At 51.3% G+C, this 12036-nt stretch overlaps 1 protein-coding gene across 2 annotated transcripts in view; it reads right to left on the bottom strand.

Moving 5' to 3' along the window:
- ESRRB (estrogen related receptor beta) overlaps positions 1-12036 on the bottom strand; it is a 182301-nt gene that overhangs the window by 47730 nt on the left and 122535 nt on the right. For both annotated transcript variants that reach the window (XM_070378460.1, XM_070378459.1), the window contains exon 2: positions 5652-6061. In XM_070378460.1, the coding sequence (XP_070234561.1) occupies positions 5652-6061 (410 nt within the window). The remainder of the gene's footprint in view (positions 1-5651; positions 6062-12036) is intronic.

The following is a 12036-nucleotide window of genomic DNA, read 5'->3' on the forward strand; positions in this document are numbered from 1 at the left end:
CCATTGCCCCAAGAAGACCCCAATTAAGGCCTGTCACCCAACTAAATCAATAACAAAGGCAGGAAGAAATTTAAAACAATTTTAGTTATTCCCAGGAACAGGAGTCACGATAGCAAACACTGAGAGTGAAAAGCAGTAGGTACCTGATATGTTGTGGAAACCATAATTATAAATTGACTCAACTACTTTTTTGCGTGCTAAGTCACTTAGTCATGTCCAACTCTGAGAGACCCCATGGACTGTAGCCAGCCAGGCTCCTATGTCTGTGGGATTCTCCAGGCAAGAAAACTGGAGTAGGTTGCTGAGCCCTCCTCCAGGGGATCTTCCCAACCCAGGGATTGAACCTGCATCTCTTACGTCTCCTGCACTGGCAGGTGGGTTCTTTACCACTAGTACCAGCTGGGAAGCCTAACTATATAAAATACGTAACGACAGACTTACTACCTAGCACAGGGAACTATGCTTAATATAATCACCTATACTGGGGCAGAGGAGAAGGCAACGGCCCCCCACTCCAGTACTCTTGCCTGGAAAATCCCATGGATGGAGGAGCCTAGTAGGCTGCAGTCCATGGGGTCGCTAAGAGCCAGACACGACTGAGCGACTTCACTTTCACTTTTCACTTTCATGCATTGGAGAAGGAAATGGCAACCCACTCCAGTGTTCTTGCCTGGTGAATCCCAGGGACAGGGGAGCCTGGTGGGCTGCCGTCTATGGGGTCGCACAGAGTCGGACACGACTGAAGTGACTTTGCAGTTAGCAATGGGGAAGAATCTGAAAAAGAATATATGTGTTTAACTGAATCATTTTGCTGTACACTTGAAACTAACACAACATCATAAATTAACCATATTTCAATTTTTTAAAACTGACACAACTGAAAAAGAACTATCCTAATGATCTAGGAAATGTACTTAGGGCTCCAAATAGAACTTTGAGAGACGGCAGCATATCCAGGCTCACAAAATCTCCCATAACAGAGATGGAGTGTGTGGAACAGAGGTGGAAGGAAGTATGCTCTGAAACACCACGCTGAGCAACTCGACCCAGAAAGTGGCTCTGGAGAAGGCAAAGACACTTTCATCAAAGAGTCATGCGAAACTTTGGGTAAACCCTGCCTTTTGAAAAGGAAAAGGTTTTTCAAAAAAGAATACATGGTCTTACAGAATGTGACTGAAAATATGCAAGCATAACAAACAAGCATGCTTATAAGTAAACGTGACTATTTTATCTAGATCCTAAAGGCTTACATACACACATTAGCCAAGTGTCTTTGGTTTGCCCTCATTGGGAAAATGAGAGATCACTTCAGGGATTGCCTTCTACTCAGACACATTGAGAACTTCCTACAGGCCAGGTACTGTGGAACGGCATGGGGCTCGGCGGAAAAATCGAGATAAATGTAATGCCTCAGGAGATGCCGGGGAAGCAGATGACCAACAGCAGTGACGGTACAGTGTAGGAAGTATCATCCGCGTGCAGAAGCTTCGCAGGAGCACACGGAGGGGCAATCAGCGGAACAGAAAGCAGGGTCCTTGCTGAGAGGGTCAGGGTTTGGAGGTACAGCTTAGCATGGACGCCTGGGTGGTCCCTCAAAAGGGCCCCTCACCACTGCAGTACTCATGACAAAGGTTTTCACTACTGTGGGTCAGTACCACAGCCCAGAAACCTGTGTGGGCCAGCCACAGAAAGGGGCTCCATCTCTCACAGGCCGACTCATATTGTCCAAATTCAGGGACTTGATGGATAAGCCTGGGGATGCCAGCACACTCAAGGAAAAATTGATCTGTCCAACCAGATTCTGCCTAACCATCAAGTTCACAGAGCAGAAGACCTATGAGGGACCTAATGCCAAAGTGCAGGGGGTTGTAAGTCCCCCCCACCGCCCCCCCCACCCCGCCGCAAAAAGTCAGAAAAATGTAAATCCTTTACGCTTTGTGGCCTGAAGGTCTGACTACTACTCTACCAAAGCACCAACACAGAGACAATATGTAAACAAACAGGTGTGGCCCTGTTCTAAGACGGCTGGATTCACAAAAGCAGAAAGCTGCCTGCAAACTGCACTTTGCCCACCTCCCCCATCCCCAAAGAGGCAGCCCCAGCACGGCGCAGAGTACTGAGAGCCCAGTAAGCAGTGAGCGCTCAGTAAATATTTGTAGGCAGGGAATGGGATTCTGAGGGCTTTCTCCCTAAGTCTCTTGTGACTCCTTGGTTCCCATAAATTTCTTCTATTGTCCAAATTCAGTGTAACCACTGAATGGAGCACATGGAAGGAACCTAAAGAGGGAAGGGAGGCTGTGAGCTAGCATGATTTTCAGACCTGTCCTGGCATTTACTTTGTAAATGGATTATTATTGCATGTGACTAAAGGCCCTGTTCAAAATGGCCTGAACATCCTCCTTAACTAGGGAGGTGCTTAGGAGACTACGCCCTGGGCTGGCAGCCTAAGGCAATGCCTGTAGCCTCGCCTGCTCTAAACCTTTGATTCTGGCATCTAGAGGGCAGGTACTCTGTGTCTCTCCCTGAAGCTCCTTACTCAGGAAAGTAAAGTCAAGTCGCTCAGTTGTGTCCAGCTCTTTGTGACCCTATGGACTGTAGCTCACCAGGCTCCTCTGTCCCTGGGGCTTCTCCAGGCAAGAATACTGGAGTGGGTTGCCATTTCCTTCTCCAGGGGATCTTCCCAACCCAGGGATTGAACCCGGGTCTCCCACATTGCAGGCAGACTCTTTATCCCTCTGAGCCACCAGGGAAGCCCCTAACTCAGCGCAGGGACTCAATTAATGCTCTCTTGGTTCTAAGCTCATCTCTGGGGTTGTCCAATTGTAGGTAATTTGTTTCCTCTTTATATTTTCCCCATATCTCTAAATTTCCTACAACTGTTATGCTCAGAAACAACAAAATCAAAATCTTTGTTAGAACAAAATCAAAGAATTGATGAAATAGCCAGAGCAATCCATCAGCTTTAGATGGACAGTCCCTGTTCCAAACATATATGTCTTTCTGGTTGAAAATGAATAACTCTTCCTGTGACTAAGAAAAGGGACAAGAGCAGGCCAGTTCCGATGGCACTAAATGCTCTGTTTGTCTTTGGGCTTCTAGGAAAAGATCGTTATCCTATTCGTGGGAGCAAATAATGAAGACTATTTACAAATCCTTCCTGTGGGCCCTTGCTGAGAATGTTCTTAACACCCAGGTTGCTGTCGAGGGTGTAGCAGGATTCTTGAGTCGACACCAGCCTCTGCTTTCAGAAAATTTGATCCAGAATTCTCCAGCACATTAAGGAATAAGGAGAGAAGAAAATGTAATTGTCTCTTAAAAGACAATTTTTCAAAAACTGACCTTCAGGAGTCTAAAATAGTGGCAATCTTACCAAGATTACATCCCAATTTTAGAAGAAAAACACTGCTCTTTCAGTGGCTTAAATTGTTTTAAACATCTCATGTTTATCCTTCCAATATCCAATGATATTAATTGGATATTGAACTGGGGGTTTTCAAGCCTGGCTGAGACTTAGAACTGCATATAGTGCTTTTCACATCTAGAAATTCCAGGGCCTCTTCCCAGACTGGGGGATGTGAAGCTAGCAGGGACCAGCATACATCCATTCACGGTGCTGAAGGCTAGCGCAGTGCCGGACAGAAAAGGGTTCCGTCAGTATTTGCTGAGAGAAGTTGGTACCACGCTCCTTCTGGGAAAGGTACAGGGAACTGGGGGCCTGGGGTTCTAGGAAAACTTACTTTTTTACTGTTGGAATAAAACAGTAAAAAATTCCTATGTACTATTTGCATATTTGCCATGCTTATATTTTTAAAGGGTCCATTTAATAAAGAAATTTATCTATAGCTAAAATGGTTTAAATCCTGTTAAGTTAAAATAATAATTGTACTCTTTAAATTAATGAGATCACAAAAACCTGCTTTGTAAGATAAAACAGATTATGTCTGTTGTCTAAGTAATAGTGTCTTAAGGGATACTAGGAAAGTGAAAATAATAACTGCAGACATTTATTTAGTACTTACTAAGTGCCAGGCCAAAACATAAGTGCTCTCTCTCTATATATATATATATATACACACACACACATATATATAAAATGCATTACTTACATATGTGCTTTATATATATATAATGCATCATATATAATGTATTTTATATATATAATACATACAATGCATTATATATATATATATAGTATATAATTAAGCCTCTTTTTAACAGCTCTATGTGAGGTAGCCATGACACCATCTCACCTTTCCTGGGAACAAACTAAAGCAGAGAAACTGAGGCAGCCCCCAAGGGCACTGAGCAGTAAGGTAAGGGATGGAGCTGTGCGACCCAGAAGCCCACCCAGCAGTTGGACAGGTCAACACACCGTTTCAACTAACACGTTAAACTGGAAACATCCTAGGACCCTTAATTAGTTTAATAAATAACTTCTCACAAGAAATTTAAGCAAATACTTGTTGACTGAACAAGCGAAGAATCATCCATGGAAGCTCAGCTTGCCTCTTCTAAAAGAGAAATAGGGGAGGAGGGCAAGGGAGGATACCCCTGGACCGCCAGGCAGGGCAGGGACAGGAAAGCACCCCTGAGTTTTCTCTAGTCTGGTCTGCAGTCTCTGTCCCCAGGGGACAGCATCTGCTCATCTCAGTGACCTCCACGAGCAGGGCTTTTGGTCTATCCTAGCGTCAGGCTGGCACTTAGTAGGAACTCACAGATAGTCAGTGGGATGCATGAAGCAAGGGCTCTACCTGTGACCTACTGTAGTAAGAATCTTGGTTACCATGCGCAGCCATCATTATCCCCTATTTACCTAGGACTCACTTCTCAGCCCTGGAGGGCTCTTTCCCACCCATTGAGAGAGGCAGCTACCCCATGGCCTTCGGAACATGACTCAGCCGATAAGCACACACTTTGTGAAAAGCCCTCAAAGATGGGCCACTCCAGGATGGGACAGGATGAGTGGTCAGGGTGCAGTGGGGGGGTGGGCGGCAGGGGGAGATCCCCTTGCTCTTCCCTGACTCTTTAAAGATGAAGAGGGTAGTCACAGTCCACTTGCGCAATTACAAAGTGAAAGTGAAGTTACTCAGCTGAGTCTGACTCTTTGCAACCCCATGGACTGTAGCCTACCAGGCTCCTCCATCTGTGGGATTTTCCAGGCCAGAATAATGGAGTGGGTTGTCATTTCCTTCTCCAGATGATCTTCCCAACCCAGGGATTGAACCCAGGTCTCCTGCACTGTAGGCAGATGCTTTACTGTCTGAGCCACCAGGGAACAAAACGAGAGACCCATTACAGTTCAAGAGGTCTGGAATTGCAGGGCAAATAGGGCTGCTAACATTTTCCCCCCTAAAATCAGCTCTTTAGGGTCACACATTGGACAGTGTTTCCCATCCTAGGCACACCTAGGCATTTGTGCAGATCTTCCGGGGTCCCCTAAGGGGCGGAATGCCATTTCAACAACAGCCTGCTAGTTAGAGCCCACATCCAGAATCCCAGGATGAGAAGCCCTGGGGAGACCGAAAGGAGAGTCTCCAGAACCTGGCATTCAGAGGCGCCCAGCCCTGCGCCGGCAGCTGGCTCTGGGGGATCACTGGCTCCCTGCCGGGCCGTACCCCCACCCCTCCCCGGCCCGGCCGGCGGCCCCGTACCTTGGATGGTCCTCTTGAAGAAAGCCTTGCAGGCCTCGCAGGAGGCCACGCCGTAGTGGTAGCCGGAGGCGATGTCCCCGCACACGAGGCACAGGCGCTTGGGGATGGCGTTGAGCATGTACTCGCACTTGATGGCCGAGTCCTCCATGAGGCCTCCGGCACAGTCCTCGTAGCCCTTGCGGCACGGGGTGCCTCCCAGCCCGGCGCCCGCGAACATGGGCGGCGAGTCCAGACCGTTGGCGTGGGCGCCCAGGGCTAGACCGAAACCGCCGCTGGCGTCCGACGAGCCGCTGGGGCTGTGGTGGCTGAGGGCATCAATCCCCGAGGACGGGCTGGACGGCTCGGTCTTGATGAAGGAGCCGCAGCTGGAGCCCAGGTGCCGGTCGTCTGCGGACATCCTGTTCAGCAGCCTGGGGACAGAGAGAGCAGGAGTCAGCTCGGAGAGGGTGCGGTGCGTGTGACGTCCCCAGGAATTAGCTCTGGGCTCCGGGCACCGGGTGGGTGGGGTGGCTGGGAGGGGCCTTATGCTAGGTATTGGTGAGATAAAATGCTGGCGGGGGTGGGGGAGAGGTCAATTGGGCTGGGGGGAAAAGGAAAAAACGGCACAGGCCACAGTGAGTTTCTGGCATTACCCCCCAGAACCTTCTGAGTCCTCAAAATGAAAACTCTGTTTGATCAACTTCAGATGAGGCACCCCACCCCTCTGCAAACTGCTAGTCTAAAGGGTGAAAAACGTGGTAACCTTCAGCCAAAATATCTGGCCAAGCTTCCCACGCAACAGTAATAGATTTGAAGTCCGAAGGCAACAGCTCTCGGACCAGACACCCTCAGAACCAGATCCGATGACCCAGTTCACCTGATCCACTCCCCATCCCCACCCCGACCCTGGGGCAGCAGGTAACCCAGCCTCGGAGCTTCCCCCGAAGGCCACCATCACTGAGACTGGGACCAGAGGTGCCACGTCACCTGACCAGGGCAAGAGGCAGGGCTTGTGGCTAAGGCATCAGCCAAATTGGCTGCCCCCTGGGGACCCCCTCTGCACCGGGGCACATCTGGAGGGTGGCCCCAAGGCCCCCTCTCTCATTCCCCTCTATCGCCCCAGAAGAGGTTGGCCTCCCCCTCAAGAGACTGTGCCTCCATCATGCAACACGAGGGAGCCCTCCAACCCCAACTCTGAGCATCACCTCGCTGATTCTTAACCGTAAGTTTCCACCTCTAAGCGCCCCTGCCTCACTGGAGAGTCAAAGGAGCAAGAACAGCAAGGCAGGATCACCACAAAGGGTCATAAAACATTTCCCATAAGGAAAATCCCTCCTCCCAGAACCACGATGGGTGGGTGGGAAGGCAGGCGAAGTATGACCCCCAGGACCAGGGGAGGGGCTTCTCTCCCATGTGAGCGAGAAGAGTGAAGGGCAGGGAAGTGCACTCAGGGAAGCCCAGCCACAGCCCACACTCAAGAGCTCTGGGCCAGGCAGGCCCTGGAGTCAGGAGGCTGGGTCAGGGTCCAGCTGTCCATCTGTCCATGTCCTGGCCTCACCTGGTGGAGGTACAGAGGAGGCCACGGCAGATGCCTGAGCAGCAGGTGGAAGTTAAGAAGGAAAGGTCCTGGAGAATGAAGGGGGCTGGAGAGGGTGGGAGTACAGCCCCGTTCATGGGAAGATGTCCCGGCTGGGAGGGAGGGAGGGTCCCAGTGCTGGAGGAGCTGGGAGTGCCAGTGCTGGAGTCCTACCTCCAGTGATGCTCAGAGGGAGCCCCCTGTTTTCTGAGCAGCTCACTGAAGAAAGCATTGGTCCCCGAGTGGGGAAGGGCTCTCCTATCACACCCACAAAGCCCACCCTCACAACACAACCTTGGCCACACTTAGCCACAACACCCAAGGCAGTCACAATGGGGAGGGGCCTCCCTTGTTCCCGGTCCCACCAATGATCTCATAGTCACTGCCCCTCCCAGAGGGCTGTTCCATCCGTCTACACTTGAACGTGTCCGGAGGCATTGCCCCGCAGACAGTTCTAATCAGAAGCTGGGAGCTCTCTCTGATAAGGATAAAAGATCCCTAAAAGGCTCCTACTGTCAAGAAGTTTATTATCTACTGGAATGTAGTGTTTGAAGATAGAGGCTCTCAGGTCTCTCTGGTTTCAAACTGAATATTCCTGAGTCTTCTGAGACACTTCTTCCGCTAGCTCCAGGTTCCCTTACACCTCTGACTGGTGCCCTGTCATGTCCCCAGGCTCCACATGGTCACCTGCCTCCCGTCCATCTATCAGCAGGTCCCTGGCGTGTCCTCAGGAAACCCCATCGGCCTGAGCAGGCACAGAGGCGCCTGTGGGTTCACCCCCTATGATGCCCTTGCGCTGGACCTGCAGGGAGAGTGGACTAGGTGCTCTTACCTTTATAATCCCCTCCCACTGCTGCTTTGTTGTTCAGAGGCTAAGTCATGTCTGACTTTGCGACCCCATGGACTGCAGCACGCCCGGCTATGCTGTGCTTCGCTATCTCCCAGAGTTGGCTCAAACGCATGTCCACTGAGTTGGTGATGCCCTCTAACCATCTTATCCTCTGTCACCCCTTCTCCTCCTGCCCTCAATCTTTCCCAGCATCAGGGTCTTTTCCAGTGAGTCAGTTCTTTGGATCAGGTGGCCAAAGTACTGGAGTTTTGGCTTCACCATCAGTCCTTCCAATGAATATTCAGGACTGATCTCCTTTAGGATGGACTAGTTGGATCTCCTTGCAGTCCAAGGGACTCTCAAGAGTCCTCTCCAGCACCACAGTTCAAAAGCATCAATTCTTCGGCACTCAGCTTTATGATCCAACTCTCACATCCGTACGTGACTACTGGAAAAACCACAGCTTTAACTATAGGGACCTTTGTTGGCAAAGCGATGTCTCTGCTTTTTAACATGCTGTCTAGGTTTGTCACGGCTTTTTTCCCAAGGGGCAAGCGTTAGGGCCCTGCCGTTCCCAGAAACATCCCAGGCCTGCTGTGACGAACACTGCAGGACAAGTCAGCTCCCAGACCCAAGCCCTCCTCCCTCAGGCTTACGAGTGCCCCAGAGGTTTTGGAAGACACATTTGAAGTCAACAGAAATTATTGCAACTGCTACTTAGTGAGCACATTTTATATACCACCCACTTCAGGTCTGTCTCTCGGGTGTACAAGAAGCTCGTGCCCAAGGGAAGCAATTGGAGAGCTCTACAGCCACGTCCAGTGAACAATTTTCCAAGTGTCTTCCCCAACCCCACGGCTCAGCCAGCCCTGATGGACACCCAGGCCAGGCAGCGGTTTCATGCCCTAAGCCTTGGTTTTCCCTCCTAGCCCTCTCCTTGAAGGCTTCAAGGGGCACAGGCACAAAGCAGTCTTTAGTGGGCTGAACAGCCAAGATGCACCCTGTCCAGGCCACCGCCTCCAGGCCCTGGCCAAGTGACTCTAGGACTGAGAAGGAAGCAAACTTGCCCCTCACCTCAGAGTTGGGACAGAAATCCAGCCACTAATTTAGAGCCTGGGCTCCAGCTGAGAGTCTGATGATTTCATTCCTGCAGGCTTCTCCTTTCGTGACCCTTATTTTGGCCCCAGGAGGAGACTGGTGGGCTGCAGTCCATGGGGTCGCTAAGAGTCGGACACGACCGAGCGAATTCCCTTTCACTTTTCACTTTCATGCATTTGAGAGGGAAATGGCAACCCACTCCAGTGTTCTTGCCTGGAGAATCCCAGGGATGGGGGAGCCTGGTGGGCTGCCGTCTGTGGGGTCGTGCAGAGTCAGACACGACTGAAGCGACTTAGCAGCAGTAGCAGCAGCAGAATGTCTATGCCAAGGAGCTTCAACATGTACTCCGGGCACCAGGGTGCCAAAGGCTGACCAGATAGGAGGACATGCCCAGCGCAGCTCATGATGTCAAGAAGCTCATCCTCCCACCAGGACAGACACTAAACAAACACATGTGTGCAGAGCGCCAGCAAGCCCGGGGGTGGGTGGGAAACTGCACTAATAGGGGCTCCCCGCTGCCCCTCCGGTCCGGTTTCATTCATTCGCTCTTTCATTTGCATTCTTTTTCCCTCCAGGAAACCTGCCCCTCCCCCCACCCATCCTTAACCTCTCTTTAATTCAAAAGCAAAACGTAAAGACAAAGGGAAAGAAAAGGGCCAAGAAGTAGTGGCCAGAGGAGCTGAGAAGAGAGAGTGAGTTGTGGACGTGCAGTGAAGACAGCCCTCGAGAAGGGGGTGGCGGCAGGTACGTGCAGCCGCAAAGTCAGGGGAAGTCAGGAGTGCACGTGTCCCCTTCAGTGAGCCGTCAGGATGTGGCTGGTGACGTCCCCAGAGCAGTGTCCTGGCATGGGCGGGGGTCGGGGGGGGGGGGCGGTGGTAGGAGCCACACAGGCCAGAGCTGCAAAAGGCCCGGGAGGCAGACAATCTTTCTGGAAGCCCGGGCAGAGGAGAGGGTAGGGGTAGGGGCTTCCTTGCACACCTTTACACAACACCGTCCACTTGAACTCAGGGGTGGTGGAGGCAGAGAAGGAATGTTTTTGTTGTTACTGGCGGTAATTTATCTGCTTCTTTGATGAGGGGGAGGTGTGTCAAGAATGTAAGGAACTTAAGAAATTTAAAAATTACTTTCCAGTTTGCCTGAAGCGACCCTGATCCCACCTACTGACCCAATATAATTATCCACCACTCCCCATGTCTCCCCAGAGGAGACAATGAATTCTATGTGAGTCTATGTTACATGCTAATGGTAAAGAGCAAATCAAGATGGAGAGGTTGAGATGACCAAAGATGAGTATCAGCTTTTCTCAAATTCTGGTCCAGCCTTCATCAGAGTCAGCCAAGGTGCTGGTTGAACAGGTAGCTTCCTGGACTGACCCCATGTTTTTGCTTAGTCGATAAGCCGTGTCCGACTCTTTTGCGATGCCATGAGCTGTAGCCCTCCAGGCTCCTCTGTCCATGGGATTTCCCAGCGAAGAATACTGGGGTGGGTTACCATTTCCTTCTTCTGGGCATCTTCCTGACCCAGTGATTGAATCTATGTCTCCTGAATTGGCAGGCAGATTTTTTTTTTTTTTACCACTGAGCCACCTGGGAAGCCCAGTCATATTTTGAACATTCATCCCTGTAGGTGGGGCCCAGAAGTCTACATTTTTGGTTCTGTATGTTGGTTTGTTTTTAGCACCGCAGCTGTGATTCTCAGAGGAGTTAAGTTGGAAACCTACAGGAATAACACAGGTGGTCAGGGGACCCGGTTGAAGTCCTCAAGGAATCTGGATGCCCCGGAAGAGAACTGAGCCGAGGCAGTACAAGGGGGAGGGAAGGTTGGCTGTGCAGAGGGGAAGTTTGGAGGTGGTCTCTCTCATCCCCCAGGCAGCCTTTCCTCATTCCATGGAAGGGGAGGTGAGGTCCAGAGATCTAGCGAAAGGAAGAAAGTTTTTAACAGCAACTGCAGGAGGAAGAGAGAACAGAAATCAGGAGCATAGAGGCTTACCAGGCCCCTTAACTCAGCCTGCAAGGCAGCAACACGGAAAGCTTCGGCCTGCGTTTCTCAGCTCAGGCATTAGTGACATTTGGGGCTGGTCATTCCTCACTGGGGGCCAGCCTGTACACCGTAGGTCGGTCAGCAGCATCCTTGCCTCTGGAAGCCAGTAGCACCCCCACCCCCAGAGACAACAACCCAAACCTCCAGGCACGGCCAGATGGTCCCTGGGGGACAAATTGCCCCTAGTTAAGCATCACTGACTTGGCTATTGGAGGGAAGGGGGAAGGCAAAGGGCCCGGAAGCTGAGGGTGTCGTTCGGAGATGGAACAATGTCAGAAAGCACAGAATTGGAAGACGGAAGGCCAGAGGGTGAGTAGGTGGAGTTTCCAGTGGGTGGAGGCTAAAGTACAGAAGGAAGAAGAACCCGGACAGCTGGAAGGATGGGAGGCTGGGTCAGGGAAGATCTCAGAGATTGGAGCCAGGATGCCAAGGCTCAGTAGGATGTGGCCATGGGGCTAGTGGCCAGGACGGGATGCAGGAAGAACGTAGCGTGGGGATGAGGTGGAGGTGTCGACACTTGCGCCCTGGGGAGGAGAGGGTCATGTGGAGTACACCATCTGTGGTTGGCTGGGGCCCAGTTCCCAACTGGTCGATGACTATTGACTTTATGGGAGGGGCCCACTGCCCAATCTGAGCTGCCTTTGAAAGAGCAATAGTCAGTGGTCTAAGTTCCCGGAGGCATTCTCTTCCCTCTAATTCAGCTCGTATCAGGAACACAGTTAGAGCTGCCCTGGGCCTCAATGTCACCACCATCTGATTAAAATGGCCCCCCAGTGCCAACCCAGGCCTGCCCCTGTTCGCGTCCAATGTGGGGCCCTTACCCCAGAGGGACCTGACCTCCTGGGATGCCTGAGCTTACTCTC

Source organism: Bos mutus, chromosome 10 (assembly GCF_027580195.1).
Source record: "Bos mutus isolate GX-2022 chromosome 10, NWIPB_WYAK_1.1, whole genome shotgun sequence".
NCBI classification, from domain to species: Eukaryota; Metazoa; Chordata; class Mammalia; order Artiodactyla; family Bovidae; genus Bos; species Bos mutus.